General features: G+C 41.4%; 1 protein-coding gene across 2 annotated transcripts in view; it reads right to left on the reverse strand.

Annotated features, from left to right (window-relative positions):
• Positions 1–23,993, reverse strand: part of atp2c1 (ATPase secretory pathway Ca2+ transporting 1) — a 33,451-nt gene that overhangs the window by 3,558 nt on the left and 5,900 nt on the right. The window contains exons 1-26 of one of the 2 annotated variants that reach the window (XM_083761079.1): positions 22,573–22,786; positions 20,614–20,718; positions 18,637–18,753; positions 15,880–15,969; positions 15,316–15,351; positions 14,987–15,048; positions 14,633–14,741; positions 14,208–14,363; positions 13,798–13,866; positions 13,498–13,573; positions 13,306–13,372; positions 12,845–12,969; positions 12,422–12,519; positions 12,032–12,127; positions 10,869–10,958; positions 7,428–7,532; positions 6,723–6,879; positions 6,239–6,409; positions 5,993–6,090; positions 4,464–4,514; positions 3,981–4,147; positions 3,270–3,338; positions 2,018–2,134; positions 1,358–1,505; positions 949–1,044; positions 254–395 (exon numbers count right to left, since the gene is read on the reverse strand). In XM_083761079.1, coding sequence (XP_083617205.1) covers positions 254–395; positions 949–1,044; positions 1,358–1,505; positions 2,018–2,134; positions 3,270–3,338; positions 3,981–4,147; positions 4,464–4,514; positions 5,993–6,090; positions 6,239–6,409; positions 6,723–6,879; positions 7,428–7,532; positions 10,869–10,958; positions 12,032–12,127; positions 12,422–12,519; positions 12,845–12,969; positions 13,306–13,372; positions 13,498–13,573; positions 13,798–13,866; positions 14,208–14,363; positions 14,633–14,741; positions 14,987–15,048; positions 15,316–15,351; positions 15,880–15,969; positions 18,637–18,753; positions 20,614–20,718; positions 22,573–22,635 — 2,680 coding nt within the window. In that variant the 5' untranslated portion in view covers positions 22,636–22,786. Of the gene's footprint in view, positions 1–253; positions 396–948; positions 1,045–1,357; positions 1,506–2,017; positions 2,135–3,269; positions 3,339–3,980; positions 4,148–4,463; positions 4,515–5,992; positions 6,091–6,238; positions 6,410–6,722; positions 6,880–7,427; positions 7,533–10,868; positions 10,959–12,031; positions 12,128–12,421; positions 12,520–12,844; positions 12,970–13,305; positions 13,373–13,497; positions 13,574–13,797; positions 13,867–14,207; positions 14,364–14,632; positions 14,742–14,986; positions 15,049–15,315; positions 15,352–15,879; positions 15,970–18,636; positions 18,754–20,613; positions 20,719–22,572; positions 22,787–23,993 lie in introns of those variants that run through there. The other variant, XM_083761080.1, reaches the window with a different exon arrangement.

Raw genomic sequence — 23,993 nt, forward strand, 5'->3', positions numbered from 1 at the left:
ATTGGTCAGACAATGCTCACTAGCAATGCAAAGACCATGGAGGACAGTTTTCATGGTGGCTGCGCTTGATGACTAAGTCCAGTACAGGGACAAACAAAAGTAGTGGTGTGGCAAGCTGGGACAATGTATAGAAAAGGGACATAACAGGGCTTGTCTGAGAGTAAATGTTTTCTCATCTACAATATACCACAATATATAAAGTCTTTACTAGTTTGAGAGCCAAATGCGATAACACTAGCCACTTAGCTCTTACCAAAAAAGCTCAGGCTCTCAGTCTGGAAGACTCTCTGGAGAGGAGGAAAGTAGATGACCAACAGTTGTCCCATGATGGAGCCCAGCACCGCGTAGCAGAACATCGGATTACTGCACAGACCCATTTCATGTACCATACGGGTCTGAGAAACAGGAAAAGAACGTGTGTTAAAGCTGGGTGCCCAATTTATATGCTTGGGCTGCAAAAGTATTCTCTAAGATACTCTAAATCCATTTACCCAGAGAAAAGTGTTCTAAGATTTGACCATAGATAAGCAACAAAAACAAGATTTATAAACATGCCTCAGTTGACATTTAGGCCCCAATACAATGTTGCTGCAATTCACATAGAATTAATTCTGGTTTTCCTACATTTTCCAAACAAATAAATACGTCCAGGTAAATGTTTGAATATTGTCTGATTCACAGCTGACGGGGCTTTAACCTATTTTGACCTGGGAACGATTCTACAAATGTCTTCTACATCCTGAAAGTTTTCTGAAAAAGCTATGTTTCTATGTCAGTCGTTCTTCGATTTTTCAAAAATAGCAGACCTACAAGCTCTTAGCGCGCCACTTGGTGGCGCACTATGAGCTTGTAGATCTGCTATTTTTCAATAGCTAAAGCATAACATAATGCTAACACCAAAAGGGGTTCCTGCCAAGAATGGGTTAAGGAAGCTCACGTGTGCCGTACCTGTGAGCGGGAACTGAGAGCATTGAACATGTCAAAGAATACAAAGCAGGTGAATGTCATGGTGGTGTCTCGTGGAGTGATGACATTGTCCCGGAGCTACATTACAAAAAGTAACAAAAACAGAAAAAACTAAAATGGTCAAACAGTGTATCCTCCTCATAATTATTTGATGTTAAAGACTTATGACGCAGTGTTATTTTAAACAAGCACCATATACTGTATTTTCAAATATTTCAATTCCTATCAGGTGCTCAGTGTTGTAATAAACTGTGCACAATTTTGCTCTTGATAGCAAATGTGGATGAATATGTAGCTAATAAAATAAATATGCAAGTAATTGAACCAAACAAGAAGACAAGCTAAATCGGAAAACAAATGTTCCAGAGGTTTCAGTTAATAAAGAGCTCACCTCTCTCCAGAAGACAAACAGTGTACCACAGACAATGATGAGTGCTGAGACCAGAACTTTGATGAGCAGACTGCGGGTGAGGATGCTGTCTCTGACGTTACGAGGAGGCTTTCGGATCACGTCTCTGTCAACAGGTTCAACTCCCAAACTAAGGAAGAGAGGACTCATATCACTCAATATCCATTGTGTCTATGACATCCGAGTTTCCCTCCAGGTAGAAACCTCTCAACTCATATATAGGGTAATTTTAAAACAGTTCATGACAGCGTGCACTATTTTCCCATGCACCTGTTGCTAAGATACTCATTGCATACTGATATTGCATTGGCCTTCAGCCATGTCCTTGGGGTATTTTATTTTGCCATCTCAGAGCACAGACACCAAGGTTTTGCACATTGGCTAAAGCCACCAGTGTATAGTTGTATGTATTAATTTTAATTCAAATTTTCTTTGTATTATTCATCTTCAATTCAACATCTTATTTGACCTCGGATCCTTGGGTCCATTAAAATCATGAAAAGCACAATTCCAACGGATAAATGTAAGATTGTCAAATGTTTTTTAACAGTATTGATAATACGAGCATTTTATAATACATACATTTGATGTCTGAGTCAAAGTCTTTCCATTGCAGTAAAATCTCTGTTAGTGTTACAGTACCTTTGAGCTGGAGGTCCGTCCATTATGATGTTGATCCACAGGATCTGCATGGCATTCAGAGGGTTGGGGAAGTTCATCAGCGTTGCCAGGGAAATCAATGTCAGTGCTGCGATGCTCCTGTAGACCACCAGAGGCCCATGCAATAGGGATTAGGAGGAGGAAAAAGTGTTTTTTAATCCATAATCCACGATTTTGTAACCCATTTTTCACCCAGTTCCAATTGTCTAAACTGTAATCTTGGGCGCTACTCTCCCTCTGCCAACCTGGGGAATGCCCCAAACTGAGCTCAATACTTCCTTCAATGTATGTGGAGTGAGTAGGCCGCTTCTTATCACCTGGCAGGGGAGAGTTTCCCCAGGTACAACGTAACACGTTATTCCAACCAGGTCCTATCCCCTACATCAGGCGCCCTGGCTGACCATTGGGAAGGCAGCATGATAGAGACCACTATTACTGTGTTTTGTGTCCACAACTTTCAAGACAGGAATCCAACCCAGTCCCTTCTAACTGTGAGGCTAGAAGGGACAGACTGTGCCACCCATTTACAAGTCTACGGGTCTCCATGATGTCACGAGGCGTGACCATATACAGAGGCGTGATGTTACAAGGTGTGACCATATATGGAGGCGTGATATGGCCATATATTGACATTCCCATATATGGAGATCCCTGATGATGTCAAGGTCGATCTGCAGATCGGCGCGTGCACCCATCCGCCTGGGTGACGGCAGACTGCTGGGCGAGTCTGGCAGTGTGCCGCGGGTTCAACTCCCCATCTCTCTCCCCCATTCCCTGTCAGCCTACTGTCTGTCCCTCTATAAAAAATATATAAAATAAAGGCGAAAGCCGAAAAAATAATAACTAATTAAAAAACAGGTATGGCCAGGGTTCATGGCCATATATAGCATATCTTGAGTGTACTGTAGACTGTAGAGGGTTTGATGATGTCAGACTGACATACAGTATGATGGACTGACAACCATATATGGAGATCTAAGGGGCTCCATTATGTAACGTGATGTCACGAGGTCAGATCCATATATGGAGATCTAAGTGTCTCCATGATGTGGCGCGTTACTATATATGGAGACGTGGTTGACTAACTAGCGGACGGGAGATGCACGTTTTCATAGTAAGCCTTACAAAGAACACCTGACAACTCTTCTATGGAATATTTTAATAAAAAAAAAAGAAAATGACCTCCTCCATTGAACGACAACAGTAAATATGATCAACTTCAATTGTTACTCACGTGCTCAGCTGGAAGCGAACAAAGTTTTTGATGTTGTTGTATATCCCTTTACCTTCCTCTATGGCGGACCTGTGAACAAAAATCACACAAGGAGGTAAAAATGTACTGTGATGTACACATTACAAACTGCATTTTAAAGAAACACGCTCATCAGCACAGAGAAAAAACATTTTAGAAGAAAAGCTCATTTAAACAGATCAACAGATGCAATCAAAGCATTAACTTGTCAAATTGAGCCTATGATTCCAATTACACCTTTGCAAAAATTCCTCATTACATTGTATGCCATTTCCTTTAGCGTTTTAATGCCCCAGGTCTTCCTTCTGCTAAGACTCCAATGGGATTTTGATAATCACTTTTTTTTAAACGTTTTCCATCAGCAGTTTTGATTAACAATCTCTAGAATTGTGGGTGTGCTTGTAAATGCACTCCAAGAGTGCTGGAGTGCATACCCCAGGTGCTCTCTGGTCATTCAGTCAGAGTGTAGTCGTTATACTGTACATGGGATGAATTGCATGAATTTTCAAAAGATGAAAATGGCAACATTAATTAATGAGTATCTATTCCGACCATTCATAAATTAACATATCAGACCATTCTTAACAGAGCAGAGCAGCTTATGAAAAGTATTTCTAGGTCTGAAAAACAGATATACACCATTTTTTGATTTCATGAAGGTTTGGTCCCTATACAACTCATCACTACACGTACATGATGGTCTGAAAGTCATCATCGACAAGGATCATGTCTGCTGCTTCTTTGCAGACGTCAGTGCCCGTCATGCCCATCGCCACACCGATGTCTGCTGCTTTCAGAGCCACGGCGTCATTAACCCCGTCCCCTGTCATGGCAACCACAGCCCCGATGTTCTGTAGCGACTGGATGGATAAAGGGACAGCAGGATTTGATCACAGGTTAAAGCCAACATTCACTTCAGAAAGTGATACATGTAAAGATGGTTTGATATTAGTACCAATTCCTAGGGTCTCTGTCAGAGACCTACAATGGTGCTTTTTTGAATAGAAAACTGGAGAAGGAGTGTGTATAACCTTCATAAGATGACAAAGCAGCTTTAATGTACAGCTTTCAGGGGCCTTGTGTGTGTGCAATTTAGAGCATATTTACATTTCATACTTCTGAGATGAAAAAATATTTTCTTAACAGACTAATCCTCACCATCATCTTATGCCTTACCTTGACTATCTTCAGCTTGTGTCTGGGGCTGGCTCTGTAAAATACTGCTATCTGTGGAGAGAGAAAACACAAGGCTGTTAGAGCACCCCGTCTTTAGAGCCACTTTATTATAGCTTTATGAATATATACAAAGCAAAATCCTCAGTGTTCGATTGAATTGAAGCTTAAAATGTAAAAAAAAGTTTACACTGACGGTTACATTAAACAGTTTCCGCGCCAAGATCGACATCAGACGACCATTAATATACCTTTGAGCTGTGCGGAAATAATAATAAAAAGTCCCCCCATTCTGTGTTTCCTAGAACTGGAGGTCTGAAAAAATCATTAACATTGTGCTCTAAGGTGTCAAAACTCGACTATTGTAACTCCCTCCTTACTGGCCTACCAGCATGTGCACTTAAGCTTCTCCAGCTGATCCAAAATGCAGCAGCTCGCTTGGTCTTCAACCAGCCAAAATTCTCACATGTCTCCCCCCTGCTCCGCTCCCTCCACTGGCTCCCGGTCGCTGCCCGCACAGAATACAAAACTCTGATGCTGGCATTCAAAGCAACCAAAGGTATGGCTCCCCCATATCTTGCAAGTATGATTGAACCCTACAAACCCTCCCGCGCACTCAGATCAGCCAACGCAGGGAAACTGGAAGTACCCTCACTAAAAACGCCGGGACAACGCTCCACACGTCCCAAACTCTTCTTCCTTCTGGCTCCAAAACTGTGGAATGCACTTCCCATTGCAGTCAGAACTGCAGCATCACTCCCAATCTTCCGCCGTAGCCTGAAAACCCACCTTTTCAGACTCCATCATGGCCCATAGCACTTACCCTAACCCCTTAGATAGCATTTCTGTTGGCTTAGATAGCATTTGACACAGACTTATAGCATGTTATGTAGACAGCACTATAATTGTATTGTATATAGTCATAGCACGCCATAGTACATATGTATAGCATAGTAGTAAATATGTATAGTTTATATGTATAGTGTATGTATAGTTTCATTATATAGATATTCCACTGTTACTTCTTAGCTTACGCATGTTTCATGATAAATGCTTTTATGTGATGTATTCCCATGCTTTTGTTCTTGCTTAATGTAAGTCGCTCTGGATTAAGAGCGTCTGCTAAATGCCTAAATTGTAAATTGTAAGGTATATTAATGACACAGTAAAATGTTGAAAATGAGTGGTATTCCCCTTTAATATATGAAAATGTAAATAAATGTATTTTAAACCTGCTTCTCAAGTATTCATTTAATCGAAAAAGTAATTGTCAATAGAAAATAATTTATAGTTGCAGCCCTACTGCCCATATCAATAATAACCATAAACACATTTACAATGAAATGACTTTGACACAGTAAAATCCTCAGTATTAATGAATCGATTAACCACATAAGCCTAATTTTAAACTTCATGCAACAGTATCATGCACAAATAATGGAAATAGCAGATCTATAAGCTCAATTAACTGTTACCCCTAATGGACAGTGAGGAACAGTGATATGGAGAGTGAGGACAGCAGGGAGGCCTACCCTGGAGACTATCTTTGACAACTGCTGGAGATCCATCTGATCCACCTCTTCACCTGACAGCGACTGGGAACCCTTAGTGTACAGACCTAGACGACTCGCTAGAGAGAGAGAGGGGACACACACCAGTGTCTTTAATTAAACTTTAATGTGTAAAAGAAGACAAAAGCTGAGACCAGATCCAAATATACTTTCTCAAAAATTCTCACACACACACACACACACACACACACACACACACACACCCACCTATGGATACGGCTGTCTCCTGGCCGTCTCCAGTGACCATTTTGATGGCCACTCCCGAGCCGATGAGTGTGGCCACTGCTTCTTTGACCCCTGACCTAGGTGGGTCGATGATGCCTACCAGGCCAAGGAAAGTCAGGTTGCCTGTCTCTGATCCAGAGGCAAATGCCAGGACTGCAAAGATAGACAGCATTTAAGTCTGGGGCTTGGCACAATTGAACTGTCCAAGGGGCTCACATTTACATACAAATACTAAAAACTAATACCAAAGGACCTCGCTGAAACGTGCTATACAAATAAACTTGCCTTCAAGGAATGAACACAACTTCCAATATTTGATGGTGAAAATGTCCTGTCAGACCCATTTAACGGAAATATGCAAAATAGAGGTAGAAGGTCAAAAATAATAAACCAGCATAAAAGCAATAAGGTTTCAGTATTTGAACCCCCAATAAAGTAAACACTGGCAAACATGAAGCTGGCTTACCTCTGAGTCCTGCAGTGCCCATGTAGCTCTTTTGCTGTTGGTAGAACTCCCTTTGCTGGTTGTTGAGTGGAAGGGTAGCTCCCCGGCTGTTGTATGAGCTGCACAAACGGATGACCTGCTCATAGGCACCCTTCATGAAATATATTGCAGGCTTGTCCTGAGGGGATGGAGATGGTGGGGAAGGGGGGTAAATATACTGCAGGCTTGTCCTGAGGGGATGGAGATGGTGGGGAAGGGGGGTAAATATACTGCAGGCTTGTCCTGAGGGGATGGAGATGGTGGGGAAGGGGGGTAAATATACTGCAGGCTTGTCCTGAGGGGATGGAGATGGTGGGGAAGGGGGGTAAATCCAATCATCCAATATTCATGTGACCTAAATGGCCTCTAATGTTGTCTGGGACTGAGATAGTATGAAAGGTGGTTCTCTTTCTTTTCTTTTTTTATAGGACTCTCTTATCCATCATATAATCTATTTTCTTTGTATAAAGTAAATTATTATGTATAAAATCCTCTATATTTAAGAGATTTGTCAAATATCACTAAACCAAGTTAATAAAAATAATGAGCAGGAAAATACGAACAAACTCACACTCTCCCTAGTGGTGGTGAGGTTGTTGCAGTGCTACTGCAATCACTACTGAATAAAAATAAGACAAAAACAAAGCGGAGAAGAGAAGTAAAGCAGGTTGAGTAGCGGGTGCAGACCTGCTGGGTGCGGTGAACACAGCGGACAGACATCCACTTCTGCTCGGAGGTGAAGGGTTGTTCTTGCTGACGCACATACTCTTGCTTGAGGCCTTCTAAACCCATCTGGAATGCAAAAGGAGCAGGGGAGATGGCTGAGATAAAGCACCACTACCATCTTTAAATCTCACAAGTAGCAATCCACACATCCACAACGTATGCTGTTCAACAACAAAAAGTGAAGCATCGCCATTTTACACTCGTGCTGTTCCGTGTCTCACTAACCACAAAAACATTTATGCAGAATGCAGGAGTAAAATATGCTTAACAGACAAAGCAGGACCACACAGTATATAGTTTAACATTGACAATTTTAATTGCACCTTCTGAATGAAGTAACACATGCACTCCAAATGTTCAGCTGGTTCAACTCCCATAAAGCAAGGTGACCAGGACAACCTTCTTTCAGCTAATCTTAGAGATATTGCCACGTAATGCTTGTTTTTATCCCTGCTGAAAAACAGATTCACGCTTTTGTGTCAAGTCGGCTGGACAATTGTAACGCCTTATTTACTGGTCTCTGAAAGAAATCCCTACAGAGACTGGAGTGCAATTAATTCAGAACTCTGCAGCTAGACGGCCAACAAGAACCAGAAGACATGAGCATAATCACCCCAGTCTTGGGAAACTTTACATTGGCTCCTTGTTTTATTTAGAGTTGACTTTAAACAAGAATTGATTAAATCAATTCATTACCAGCTGCATTGTTATTATCTGCGGGGGTCCGCAATAACTGCCTCTGTGTCAGTTTCAGCGCAGTAGTTTAGGTAGGAACTAAAATTCTCAGGCGAACCTATTGTGTTCTGAGTCGTTCGTTTCCGCCCGGACATATTTGCGGTGCGCACATACTGTACATAAAAATGTTCGCTGGTTTCATAGAGTGTCCTGACGTCACTCGCTCGTCCCCTCGATTCCCCTGGTTCACGGAAGTAATTTCTCTATGGAGAATAACATGGGGTCATCTTTAAATCGTTTCATATAAGCGTTGTTCCAAAAATAAACAAGCTGTCTCTGCGTTATCGTCAGGGAGGTGTCTGTAGTTTGTGACAATCAGTCACTCATATATGATACATATATGAATCTGTTTCTAGCGAAAATGTAACTCATATTACGCATGCACACAAATTTAGACAGGATCAGCTATTTAAGACCACAGGTATAACCTAAGAATTCCATTGACCCCTTTATCCTTTGTACTTTACAATACTGTGAGCACATAACAGTCCATTTTATTTGCAAGGGTGGTTCCAGAAGCAATTGAAACCCATCACCCCAGGCGTAGTGCCAAGCCACACAGAGGAGTGAGACCACATAATCATTTAAAATCCAATGGCCTGGTGCAGTCGCTGGGCGAAGGAGGCTTATACACAACATCCTGTACACTCCAGACCTTCAGTCACAGGGATTGGTACTGTACCTTGTTAAGGGCACTGAGGAAGGTGAATGAGTCACCACCGCTCAAGGCTTCCTAGTCAAAGAATGTGAACCAGCAACATGTAGATCAACAGATAACTTCTGACATTAGAGGGGTACTTCATCAATTTTAGACACCAGAATGTCTTTACTCGTGTGGAGTAGAACATTTTTTTTCCCGTCTCTAGATCGAGTGGAGAATATTGAACTGAAAATTGAGTAACATCAATTATAATTGTTACACAAACTTAGAATTAGTCAGGTTTTTGCTGTGTAATCTACAGTATGTTGTCTATCTTCTATCAAATTACAACCATCTTGCAAACATCCCAGTTTGTCTGCTTTATAAACACAGTTACCTGGCTCAAAGCGAGATGTGCCTTGGCTTTATCCAAGGCAATCATCTAAAGATCATTATCAGTTGTCATGGCAGCATGCTCACAGCAAGCCACTCCCAAGAGGCTTTTGGCTTGCTTGTTTAGCAGAGATATTCAAACTCACTTTGTGATATGATGCTTAGGCCACATCCACAGTCACACAAATACGTTTTTAAAAGGTTTACAGCACACACAGAATCGTCTCAAGAAATGTGTGTCCACACGAAACCACGAAAATGCCACATCCAATACGCCGCCCTGTAGTATACATGTATAAATATGCCCGGCCTGTTAAGTGGCACTGTAGCTGCCACAATGAACCAAAGAGAGAAGACACATGGAGCATGTGCATGTAGTGCCCCGCATCATTTTGCTAAATGTTGTTTACAATTTTAGAACCCTGCTACAGATGTGTTACATTTATTTCTATTACTTTTCAATTTATATTGCTGTTTGTTCATGGTAGAATTGTTATAGTGTAAATGGGGTGTCAATCAACCTGAGCCAACCTATGCAGAATAAGAGGGGGTGGGACTTAAGGAGGAAACAACTAGAGACCTGCAAGCCCGTCGGGTACCAACGGGGCCCGGCCCGGCCCACCAAAACGCGCCAGGCCGACTTTGTCACTGCCCAACGGGCCCAGGGCCGGGCGGGCTCACGCGGCGTTATATTAATTTTCCGATGTGAATTTCACCCAGACAGGACTTACTGTACTTCAGCAGCGCGGCAGCATGCTGCTGTCTACTCCATAGTGACGTGACCCCCTCCACACACACGCACACACACAAGCACACTAAAATCTGGTCAAAACTATATAAAGACTTTGAAACAACGTGTTTTACATTCCATCTCTCTCGCTCCGCGCCTATAAACTCTCGTCCTCTCTCTCTCCTAATTATTGTGCAGCGCAGCTGTACACACACACACACACACACACACACACACACACACACGCAGTACGATTAAAAAAAATTGCGGATTCACCTAAAAATTTCTTCCAGACGCCTTTTGACACCTTCTGGTCCAAACGTCATCCCTGCCGAGATCACCATTTGAAGCCTATTTTAATATAAATTGATTATGGTTCACAACTGTGTTCTCTACACGCTCGTACAACTCCGGTTTAGTGTTCCGCTTATGCTGTCTATGGTATCTCAGATTCTTCTTTTTGGATCAAAACAAGTTTGATTTGCGCCTCATTTCTCTAAACGATATAATCCCCGGTTACAAAATGCATGTTTTGGGTGAATTAAAGAACATTCGTGGGACCCTTTACAGCGATAATACACTCCCCGACTCTCAGTTTCTAAGTGAAACGGCTTTCAAACTAAAAGGTGTCCACAATAGAAATGCAATGTGTGGCAGTCCTGGAGTACACAATTCAGACACCAGATGGGTGTGTTGACGGTAAATGAGTTAGATAATAAGGACTACATGTGCTGGGATCAACCAAAAAAATAAATGTTCAAAGCACGATGGCTGCCTTCCAGGCATCACTGAGGGAAATAAAGAACCTGTGGCCAATAGTTTAATCAAGCAAGTGTGTAGTCAACAGACAGTCCTCACAAGTGCAGTAGCACTAAAGTAGAAGTGTTGGTGTTTGTGTTTCTACCTTCATGGCCAGGGCGATCAGCGATCCCTCGGTGGGCTGACCCATGAGTGTATTGTTCCTGATCAGAGCGTCATTGCACACACAACCAGCCTAGAGAAACACAAACACACACATTAACAACACACAAGAATCAACCTTTTACATCAACCTTTTTCAGGCCTTCTCTTAAAGAACATTCATTGGGTACTAATTATACAGCATTTTATAATTTTTTGTTTTGGTTTGGTATGCTGCAGTTGTGGCTTCCTAGCCTGGTCACCATGACTCTGGACTGTGACTGTGTCCTTTGATCTTTTGTGCGTTATATGTGTATTAAGTGGATTTGCCAGTAGGATCCTATAATGGTTGATATCCCCAGCTTTAATCATGATCCAGGGATGGTGGGGATTCACTGAACTTACAATTGGATAAGATTCACGATACTGGGTTCACAATACAATTACATTAATTTTTTATTTAAAAAAATTAACAAAATTAGATCCTACAAAGAATGGTTCAGGTCATGGTTAATGTACTCTGTTGTACGAAGATGTCGTGCATTGAAAATAACAGATCTACAAGCTCACAACGTGATGTGATGAGACTCACTTGTAGATCGGCTATTTTAAGGGTTTAGGTTTCCTTTTTAGGCCATGAGATTACTCATACTGTGAAACTTTCATTTCTGTAATCTAAAGTGTTCTGCGATTCCCAGAAGTCAATATGACATGAAACTTAAGTCTCACTGGAGGCACTCCTCATAAACAAACATGGGCCTCCCTCTGAGTTCATGGGCGGACAATAGTAGGATCATTAACAAATAATCTAAACTGGACAAACAATGCTGTGATCATAACTTTACCACTAAAGAGAAATGTATAATATATAATATGTATAATAAAATGTATAAAAGCTGTGTAGTCAGGGGCATTCAAATAATGACACACTCTGGCTGAGCAATTACCGAAAAATAAATTAAGCTTTCCCAGACCTAGTCATATACAGTATAGTAGCTCATTGATGCTGTACCATGCAGTCAGCATTAGCCAGACTAGATGATTCGTCCTCAAAGCAACAAAATAATATTAGGACTCATTTTGTTCCATAGTTTCCTAAAATACATCTTCTACTTTTTCTTTTCATAAATAATCTATTATTCCCAGAGCTGCAGTAGAAACGCTCACCTCTACTATTTTAGTGACAGAGGGGTTAGAGAAGCCGTGAACCATCTCTCCATCCACTAGCACTTCTCCTGCGCCATTGTAGCCAACACCCGTCACCTGAGGATGGACAGCTTGGTTAATAATTGAACAATGAAAACACACTGCCCCAAAGGTAAAATATCAGGTATGTCAACTGGTATGTCCTGCTGTCCAAGTGGAAGTGGAATTGAGTGTTTACAAAGAGTAAACAGTTCTCACCACCCTAGGGCATAGGATCAACACAAAGTCAACATTCAGTTGTTCTCCCTTTCAAGTTTAACGACATGAACTTCATGAATTTAAAGGCATGAACTTCTAAGTTCTAAGTCTGGTGGACTGTATGTTTCAAAGTGAAGACAAAAGAGATGAGACCTCAGCATGGAACCCATCTGATGTGAACAGGTGAGTAACAGTCATCTCATTCTTGGTCAAAGTGCCCGTCTTGTCTGAGCAGATCACATTACAGCATCCTGGAAGAAAGAATATATACACATCACTATAAATATAATACCCTTCAATCTGTTGAATAATCCTCTGTGGGTGAACGCCTCAAGTCATTCAGGAAACCATTTTCTAAGAGTCCAATTTCCACAACCAATGAAACATTGATTCACATAAACCATGACTGTCTCATTTTTCCATTTGTTCATGTGAAACTTTTGGCAAACATCGCTCTAATAGCACTATGGATACCCATCACCTGACTCAATCTCGCCATTAGCCAACAGCACTGAGATGTGGTTGCTTACAGTGTAAAGACTAGAATCTACTGTGTTATATGTACCAGGAACATACCAAGGGTTTCCACAATGGGGAGCTTCTTGATGATGGCCCTTTTCTTCACCATGCGCATGACGCCCAGAGCCAGGGTTACGGTCACTACGATGGGCAGACCCTCAGGGATGGCAGCTACGGCCAGGCTGAAGAGGGAAGGAAACGGATCCACAATCAATGCAGTGTGGTACCAAAAGGCACAATATACACACAGTAAGCAAAACATGAGTGTAATCTTAATAACAACCATAATATTTGTTAAATCAAAGTACAAAACAAGAATGCAGGGTATGGGATTTTAATAGACTGGCCATCACAGTAGAACAGAAGGAACCAGGATTAAAGTTCAATTCAACTTGACAGGTATAAAGAAGTGGGTGAAATTATTTGCCGTAAAAGCTCTACTTCTCCAATGCCGTTTCAATAAAAGTGGAAAGAGATGGAGAAATAAAGAAAATGATCAGATATCAACCGCTGCATACCTCACACCAATAGTGAACATGTCCAATATCCGTTTTCCTTGGAGCCAGCCCACCAGCATGATCACCCCTGAAACATGAAACATTTGCAATTTGGTAGTTAACCGACAAAACTATAAATAGGCCTGGGAGAAGTCACACACAATGACACAATACATTACAAATATTAATTTGAGAAAACAAACATTTGCCAACCTATTATCCCAAAGGAATATAGAGAGAGCTGTTTCCCCAGCAGGTCCATGCTTTTCTGTAGAGGTGTTTTAGGGGCCTGGATACAATCAATGATAGCGGTTATTTCTAACAACACAGTGAAATATATGTATGTGTGTGTGTGTGTGTGTGTGTGTGTGTGTGTGTGTGTGTGTGTGTGTGTGTGTGTGTGTGTGTGTATGTGTGTGTGTGTGTGTGTGTGTGTCCCAAACATTGCTTAACAATAACTCAACAGGTATAATGGGTTTTGTCAGGGGTATTCTGGGGTATTCAAATACATACCTCCTCTGCTTGCATCATCTTAAAAACCTCCCCAAATTCGGAATTCTCTCCAGTTCCTATGACGATGCCCTGGAAGAAAGCAAACCAAAGGGGGACGAAACCTTTTGGTGACCAGCATAACAAATATTTCAAATGACAGTAGAAGACAAAATATTTACCTTATAGTGTTCTAGTTTCAAACCAAAAACACATTATACAAGTAAGTAATGTCTACTGTCTTTAATGTTACCCTGTCAATATATTTATGCACCAACATCACCAAGCAAATCCCTGTGTATTTATCAAACATTAAGATCAAAAGAAATTGAAAGCAAAATATACAAAAGCAGCATTTAACGTAAGAAGAGAAGCATATCATTTCCTGAGAGAGATGAAACCAGTGATGTGAGGTTGTGAGGTGTTGTTGGTACCTTGGCTTTGCCGCAGCGCACCAGGGTGCCCATGAAGGATAGGTTGCTGCGGGAGGCCGGGTCCCCATTAAGGGCAGCAGGCTGGGGAAAGGTGGACTTGGGGCAGGGCGCCGTCTCTCCTGTTAAACTGGACTCATCCACAGACAAGTCAGTCGCCTGGCAAAGGGGCACACACAGCATTGAGATTTCCCATTCAAAGTTAGGGGTCCCCTTTAGAGGTTCCAGGGGATCGCCAGCAAAATGAGTTTTAACACATTAATCCCACGTTATACTTAGTATACTGTATGTTTAAATAGCCAATTTACAAGTGCACTGTGAGCCATTATATCTGCAATTTTTTTAAACAATCTTGACACAATTGCATATAAATGCGGGGGAGCTATTAAGAAACACTGTTATGTAGGACAACCGTGTCAGTACGGTACCTCAAAGAGGCGGAGGTCAGCTGGAACCCTCTCTCCCACAGACAGACACACTGTGTCTCCTGGAACCAGGTCCCTGGCTAAAAGGTGCTCCAGTTTCCCTTCTCTTATACTGGAGGATGAGCATGGAGGACAGAGACAGACATGGATGGAAAGATGGAGTACATGGGCGGAAAGACAGAGGAGAGGTATAATGGTAGGAATGGAGAGGAGGAGATAAGGAGAAGAGGTTTTGGGTTGAGACATTTAGTAATATATTTCTCCCTCATTTTACGCTTTACAATTGTATTAGATGCATTTGCCTTTATTACTCGGTTTATGACTATGACAATGTTATTGACACAGAGAGAGACTCACCAGTAGCATTCTGGAGGTACTAGTTTCCCCAGTTCTTCCAGAGACTTCTCTGAACGGTACTCCTACACAATAACTCAAATCAGACATCTTCCATTTCATAGTTTAAATTAAATCAGCTTAAAGTGCACACACACGATCACAGTATGCAAGGATTCACACTGATTGTTCCTATTCATATTTCATGAACTCCTAAAAGAAATTAAATATCATTATCAATCACAATGTTGATACTGAAACGTTCCAGTGTCATTATTTTCACACACACACACACACACACACACACACACACACACACACACACACACACACACACACACACACACACTTACCTGGACAAAGGCGACTGTTACAACAATTATAATGGCCTGTCAGAAAGAGAGAGGAGAGAGAGTTGAAGGAGTCTGTGAGTGATCAGCAAAAATTACACCAATAGTAGTCAAGCCTGATCAAAACCAATGACATGTGCTCATCAAAAGAATCCAGAACAATCAAGCACAGGTCACACCCACGCGCACACACACGCACACATGCACACGTCTTATTCTGTATCTTTGCGGTCAGGTTCTGTTGTCCTGGAAATGTCCGTCAGCACTCAACGTACAAAACATGAATTTATACTTTGCTGAAAATAACACATGGCGACATCGTGCAACTTTTATAAAGGCTTTACTATAGCATGTAGTAAAGCCTGTCTTGGCCATCCATGTGACCAAGACAAAATGAAGAGCATTTGATTCATGTTTTAATCAGTGTAGGCGTATAAGAGAACAAAAGATCAAAAGGCTGAAAGAAAGACCAAAGAAAAAAGAAAAGGTACGGTAAGTAGTGTACTGTTGCCTGAAAATGAGTAATCAAAAGAATAAAGAAAAGTGAACAATGTCGGGTGCACATACCACAGTGATGCTACAGGCATCATCAAACTGGTGCATGAGAACGCTGATGACTGCCGAGGCCAGCAGCAACATGATGAGAGGATCTTTAAACTACAGAGGAAGGGACAAAGGAAGACAGACGGATAGAGAAATGAAGGAGAGTTTTTGTGTGTGTGTTGGGGGGGGGGGGGGGGGGGTATATAGAAAGATAGTAGTGGTTGGGAGAAAGAGAGCGGAGACGTTATGACATAAATTAAACTGGTTAGCTTCAATAGTGCAGAATCAATGTCAATGTGACTGATACTATGCTGCCCCTGTGTGTACAACTGTGCGTACACATAATTTGTCCAGTCAATACGAACTTGACATGTCAACAAGCTCAGAAAAGGTGTCAATCATTCAGTGAGCCATTGTTGAGCACATTCTTTCAGTGATCCAGGCCAACAGGTCCATGGCTATTTTCAGCAGCACGCATTCAAATGACCCCATTTCCATACTAACAACAGGATCGAACAGCCCAACCAACAAAGCGCTTCTACTATATTCTTCTGCATTTTTCCAGTGAAGAGTGGCAGCACTGCAGTTCGGGGGTTGACACTAAAGTCTCAGAGGCACTTGCCCATCGGTCATGTTCTACTTGCCCTCAGCTGATGGCCACTTGCCCCCAAAATATATATTGTAAATTTTGCATTACTGTTCATTTTACCTTATTTTTGACAGGCGCTAGCCCCTCCTATAAACAGGTTTAATGTTTGTTTTTCCTTAGACAATCATTAAAAACGCCATTGACAATGGACAGAGTTTAATGTTCGTTTTGTCCATGTTTTTTTTGTCCTCGATGTTGTAAGATGATAAGAGCGCCCCTCACTTCACACGGGTGTGATTTTTCACTTTCTATTGCATGCTTGAAACGTTTCCTTTCCCAGTTGAAAACTATGTTTTTGTTTAAGTCACAGGAATCGGCTACAGTAAACAATCAAGTTATGTAAATAATAGCATTTTATTTTAACAATAAGAACATAAACATAGAGGTACTGTAGCTCTCTTCATAGTTGTTCTTCCATTCAGAGGACACCCCTCATTACTGGAGGTGCCACTTTGGCACTTCACACAGCCCATGCTTACTATCGCCGTGAGATGAGTGTTGAATGACTGGCAACTATTAAACAACAACGACGTTCTGAAAACACAATTAATAAGCCAACCAGTGGTGGTATTGTTGACAAACTTGACACTTGGCAGACAGGCAATGTATATTGATGTGTTGTGTGCTTGTTCTGCCAGATTTACTTTGTGGTAAAACGGTGTCGTGTGGCGAAAACAAACGATCCACAAGTTCACGGCGCATCGTATCCCAAGCCTTGTGAAGTGTGCTACATCACCGTACGCCGCAGAATCGCCTTGACTTGGGCCGAGCCAAGTCAAGAGATCATAACTTTTTTGGCGACTCGCGAGGCGGGTTATGGCGTCGGCATGATAACATGTTTAGATTGTTTACTGATTGACTGAACTGAACATACCGATCAGCAATGTTGGAAACTTGACAAACTTTTCGCTGACGTCGTTCTGACTAATATTTACTTTTTCTATCGTCACGTTTTCTCTCTCTGACTGTCCGACAGAAAAATAGGACAAAGCCCCCTCTTATTTCAGGGAAGAAAAGCCAGTCTCTCCTGTGCTTCTCTCATCTCCCATTCCATCCAATTTCTCTCTTGCCCTCTTCTGGTGGCTGTGCTATATTTAACCTCTCTCTGTTCTGCTTGTGGCCACAGAGGACTCAGAACAGCTCACCACCATAGAACACATCTCTGCTTTTTCATCCTTCCCCCTGGAAACCAACACAATATTTGGTAGACAAACACACCAAACTCAGGGGTTGCCTGCGATTGCCTGGGAGTAGCAGAGATATTTCATCACCACTGGCCAGATTGGCTGAAGAAACATCCTATATTACCAGCCACTTAAAACATTTTGACCAATTGATATTATAAAAAGAAGCAATGACTGATTAACTGCCGAAGAAGCTTGTAAATTAAACTACTGGTGTGGTGACTACTGGATCCAGCCTGTCAGATATGTGACAGGTGGTAATTCCACACATTCAATTTGTATCCACCATAGTGATATAGAGTAAGTGGAGAGGAGAGTTTGGAAAAGAGTCTGGGGAAAAAGACTATTCTCGTCACCTCAGGAATTTACCTATTATATATTTATTATATGCATGAATCCCACCCCCTTAAGCTACTATTGGAGTTGACTAGTGACCGCTGTCAACGCTACAGTTATATTGGAATATAATAAAATAATATAACTAATATACTGTAAATCTATGGTCAAAACAATATCCCAAGAGGCTGTATTTTACACATTTGGAGTATACAGTCCAAATTTAATCTAGAAGACATCAAAACATCCTTTGTGTCATGGCGACAACATAAAATCACCCCATTTCCCAGCCTCCCAGTATAATTTTGTATCCAATGCACATCTTTACACCATTTTCTATATATTTATGAAGGCCTACTTCTTCTTCCGGAAATTGTGCCATTACTTCATACATGGTATGGTAAAACACTAGTTATCTACTCAGATAGTTAGGTTAAGGACAGGCGCTAGTAATGAGCGCATCGGAATGGTGGTGTGTCGAAATAGCAGGCTTCGGAATGCCGGTTCTATGACTTTGCGATGAATCAGTCTTAAAATGGTCTTTAAGACTGTAACCTTCTTAATAGGTTTTATTTGTGTTGTGGCCCTTTAAAAAAACATAGGATTTAGTACCTGGGAGATGTATTTCTTCCATAGCGGCTCCTCCTCACTGATGTCAAACTCGTTCCAGCCATGATAAGCCCTCCGCCTACACACCTCCTCCTGGGTTAGACCTAATTGCAGGTCAGCCTGGGAAGAAGACACATTGCCACATCAGCATATGTGACAACGCTGTTTTGAATTTTGATATTACATTTATTTGAATGGAATCTCAGTACACTCGTTTCTGGAATTAATTTGCTACAAAGGATCACATAATTAAGCTTTAGTGAACTCTGACATGCTGATTTGCGCTGTTGAGCAATAACAATACTGCTTTTAGTGTGTTCCCCTTAGATGGTGCCTGAGCAGTAGTACTGAGAAAGCTCATCATTTTAACTTTGTACAATTCTGCTTGGCCAGAATATAAATCAAAGGAGCTACAATCAATGGTTTGCCAGTGGTGAGGCCAGAGTAGATGGTATAACAGTCTTAACTTCAAGTGCTTTCTTCTCTCACAGTCACAAGCAAATACTGCACCTCGAACAGGTAAAATAATTTGTATGTTTTGGTTCATAGGCTTCAGGTCCCGCAACAGGTGAATGAATATTTCTCTTAAAATGTGTCACAGCGTAAGTTAGACCAACCCAAACTTTTATAGAAAACCACTCTAAATTCTAAATATGGCCCATGTAGGCATGTACTGTACAAGCATAGGGCTAAACGTTGAATTGTGCTGTCATCTTGAACGGACAGATTTTTGGGGGGAAGGAGGATAACAATGGTACTGATCCTACCCCCAAATAATCTGTCAAGTTTGATCCAAATCAAATTAAAACAGTCTGCTATGTGCTCAGGTGGCAGAGACGTAAAGTACCTGCCCACCACCATGGAGACTAGGGGTTCGAGACCACCATATGGCTTGCCGATATAGGGATGTGAATTATCAATTCATGCATTAATAGTTAATTAATTGATAAGGTTATCGAACGATTAACCGGTTAGTTGATAAGCGGCGTCTTTGTAAAACATTTTTGGAAAATCTTAATTTCCCTCAATGTCTAACATACAAATCTACATTTTGCTGATATACAGAAATAATACAAAAGGTCTATTATATTCCTTAATCAAATATTTATTTGACCATTGACGATACAGGGCCAGGCAATGGCATCATTGTATGTGCGTTCCTCTGCCACACTCGCTTGCGCAGACAGCATTACATTCACAGAAAACCACCCAGTGATAGCACAGCATATTTTTGATTAATTATGATTAGTTATTAACTGTTAACGACTACAGACTAATTTCTTAACGGCGATCAATCGATTAACTATTAACATCCCTACTTGCCGAGCATCTATACAAACACAACTGGCTGTTGATCTTTTTACTGCACGTACTCCTACATTGATTGATTGATTGAAATATTTAACGGTTTGCAGAATTACAGTACATTTCAAGCACAACTCAATACAAAGACTGTTAACTGTGAGTGGATGACCCAATAAAGCATACAGGCTGGGACGGCGCCCGTCAGTGGGGAATTTAGACAGGTGCGCTGGCTATATGACAATCAAATTAAAAAAACGACCAAACTTTTGTTGTGTATTTGTCCAGTGAAGATCTCGTTTATTAACTGATAAATAATTTATTTAATATATTATACAAACACCAGTTTTAGTACCAGATTTCAGTATTGGTCATCATGATGCTGAATATTTGCTCATGACTCCAGTTATGTAGGATACAGTTTTGCACTGCACTTTATTCACATTACTTCTATTACCTATAATACACTTCTGCTCAGGAGCAGATTTGAACTAGAAACACATTAAGTGTCTCCAAACCTGCCGTTTGTGGAGTCAAACAAAGTTATGAACCGGAACAGAAAATTGGTATGCCAAATTCTGGAAACCTGGGACTGCAGACTAGCCTATTTGCTGCTGTTATTGTGTTAACAATTTCCCCTCAGAAATCAACAATGGCTAAAGTTTGTTGTCTTATTACCTGAAGGATACACGCTACTTCGTTCACAGGGAGTTCACTGGCTTTCTTTGAGGCTAGTACTGGGACCATGGTCTCATCTTCACTGTAAGGTTGTCTCTCGGAAAGCTGCAAGACAAAGACAGAGCTCAGGCAAAGTATTTCAATTTCTGAGAGAAAAAAATGGATTTACAGTTAAATTATGTAGTGGTGCTTCTCCTAAACAGAAAACAGTACATGGGAAAGTGACACATCAAGTATTCTAGTAAATGGTGTAAGGTTGGACAAAGACAATTTTACACATTTGGAAGTAATGGGTATTTGTACTAGATCATTGGTCTTCAACAGGGGGTTATTTGTTTTTGCAGTGTGACCCCAGCTGTGGGTTATGGCTCATCTGTGTCACAATATCGTTTTCCGATTAAGATTATTGAAAAGTGCTCATTTTTGGAATTTTCGGTGTAATACCTTAATTTTAATTTTCTTAAACTTTAGTGATCTCAAACAGCACTGCTACAGAAAATATTCTAAAATAAATATATGACAAAATACAAGTCAAGCTGCCTCATAGCATCAACTTGTCTGTGTGTGTGTAATGTTCAGACGCTGTACATAAAAAACAACTCAACCAAATCTTTGGATATGAATAATATAAACATTCACCATCATTTTGTCAATACTTTCCACTTTTTTCCCCTGTGTCTCCGTTTAGCTACTGGGTCGAGAGAGCTGAATGTGACAGCAAACCAAAACTGAAAAAATATTGTCATAAAAAGGTGAAAAATATATTTGCATGGAGATAGGAGTGTCCAACTACAAACCATTTTGCAGCGTAGCTGACCAAGGAAAAACGTATCAGCCTCGTATTCGCAGGACATTCCGAATTTTGTCCAAGAGTTCAGACAGTTTGCTCTCGCCCAGATCTCGATTGGTGTCAAATATTGGAACCTTTGCAACAGAGACGGGATATATACGAGTGTGTCATATATATCCCCTGGAGGAGGACTGCTATGTAAACTACTCCGGCTGCTGTCAGTGTCAAACTCCAGAGGGCTGATACTACATAATAGTATTTATTTTGTCACTCTTCAGTTATGCACCGTGGGCAAGCTACAATGCAGGTGAAAACGTTTTAATACGTTATCAGATTGGGAAAAAAGCTTTACCCAATTCAGACGAACTGCCATTTCGACACGCTCATTATTAACCCTGTCCCTAACCGCATAAGGAAGCCACGTAGTCGGACCCTAAGCCAGGGGTGTCCAAAGTAGCCAAATGTGGCCCTGACTTTTATACGTCCCACGCTTCATACCTGAATGGAGGGTATGCGCATGCATAAAGTGAGTGCCAAATCGAGTGGCAAAGTGAGTTTAATATCGTTTAATACAATCAGATAGGACTTTTCTGTTTGGATGTATGGGCTGTCACTTGCTGGCTATGGCCGTTTTTAGCCCAGAGGACTGTTTTTCGTGCAAAACTAATGCTTGGAATGGATTTAGAATAATGAAAAACCCCTAGTTTGACATGTCACATGCTACTTAAAGCATAATGAAATTTTGAGTTTTTGCCTTATAGGTTGTTTATGGTGTGGTCACTGGTCACATATAACTGGCATTGGAAGAGTTATCATACCAAAATATAAACTAGAGGGTCACCTTAGGTGGTACCAATTCATGAAAATATCAGTGTTGGCCCCTGCACTAGTAGTTCAATATTGAAAATGAGTCATATTCCCCTTTAAGATATTAAAGTTAAAATAATCACAATTGTAGAATTATGACCATTTTAATACTTCAGAATGATATTATTAGTGTGTTTGAGAAGACATGAAGACAAAACATTGAAAAGACAAGTCAAGGGTATGCGGGATGCAAGAATTTTGCATCAAACGCAAGTGCAACACACAGACTCACACAATCAATCCTTTGTTCCAACTTGACATACTGTAGATATAAGCCCACCACCAGCAACTAATTTACCTACTTTGATTAAACTGCAGGGTCTAGTACTGGTGGCTGTTTGCAGTCGTTTTCCCTGACCACTCATCCAACAGGCAATGGTAGCCGCGAAGATAAGCCGATCATTAGCATGAACCAACTCCAAGACAACAGCAATGCATCCCAGTGTGTCCTATCCCCTCTGCAGTGCCAGTCATCACCTGTAACTCTCAAGAACACTAGAGAGGGCTACAAGCAAAAGTGGCCTGGATGCACTGACCGTCCTATTGCCCTATTTGAAGGAGACAGTAGAAGGCATTGCATACGATTAGGTTCAGTGGCTGAAAGGATTGTTTCTGATTAAGAGTGACACGAGCTTAAAGCTGTGGTACTCCTGCAGTCTCTGCTCTCTCTTCTCCACTTGTTAACAATGAACACACAGTCACACACCTTGTCTGATTAAAAAGTGAAACTCAATAGTCAATCCCCATAACACCCAAAAAACTAAATCAGACATGTTTTTCCCCACTTTCTCCCCATTTTTTCATAAAATAAATAAATACAATCTTAGAGAGGATAATGGTGTAGGCCAGTTTATGGTGCAAGGGCTACATGTGGGTCAGGACAACCCATTTCCTTTGCCTATCTTACCAATCCATGGAGAGATATAGCAATGCAAGTGGTTAATATGGGGTTCGAAATACTGGCGAGCCGTCAAGAGGAGTCAGTGTGGAGGATGTGTATAAACTTGTGATACACATATATGACTGACAGTACAGAGCACAATAAAGGGTTTTCAAAGCTGCTGGCAGAGATGTACAACTTGGAAACACCAGCAGGGCAAATCCTTTGTGGCACCCACAATACACTGGGCTTTAGCAGTGCCATGAATACTGTAAAATGGTTGGTGGAGGCCGATATGAAGATGGAGCAAATGCTAAAGAGTTTCGTGGTGGATCTGGATGTAGACAGCAAGAATGCCAGTGTGGCTGGACAGGCACTGGACATGTGCCTCATCTTGGTGGCTCCTGATGCCCACAAACCCTGGAACCGCTACAAGGAATTCCTCCTCTTCTTTGAGCAAAGGCAGGTATATAGATACTAGATAGTATGCCATTTGCCTACAAAGACAGCAGGTTTGGGTGTCTCTCCAGGGCAGCAGCAGTCCTAACTCCTAACCTACCACTTTGGCCATCTGACAGAGATCTTCAGCCAGAACCCTCACATAAACAACGGCCTGGCCTGCCTCATCAGAGAAGTGATGGAGCTTCCCTACCTCAAGGTGGTCCTCGTGCCGTGGTGTTTGCTTGCCTGGGTGTGGCACTTGGTGGAGCCCTTCTATGCCAGAACCATAGAGAAAGATGCTACCCATACTCAGCTCAGGGAGTTCTACAAGGAACTGCATAAAGGCTTGAGCCAGCCAATCAGTGACAACTACACAATGTTCACAACACCCGAGTATCCTGG

Source organism: Protomyctophum parallelum (genome assembly GCF_964188405.1).
Source record: "Protomyctophum parallelum genome assembly, chromosome: 3".
NCBI classification, from domain to species: Eukaryota; Metazoa; Chordata; class Actinopteri; order Myctophiformes; family Myctophidae; genus Protomyctophum; species Protomyctophum parallelum.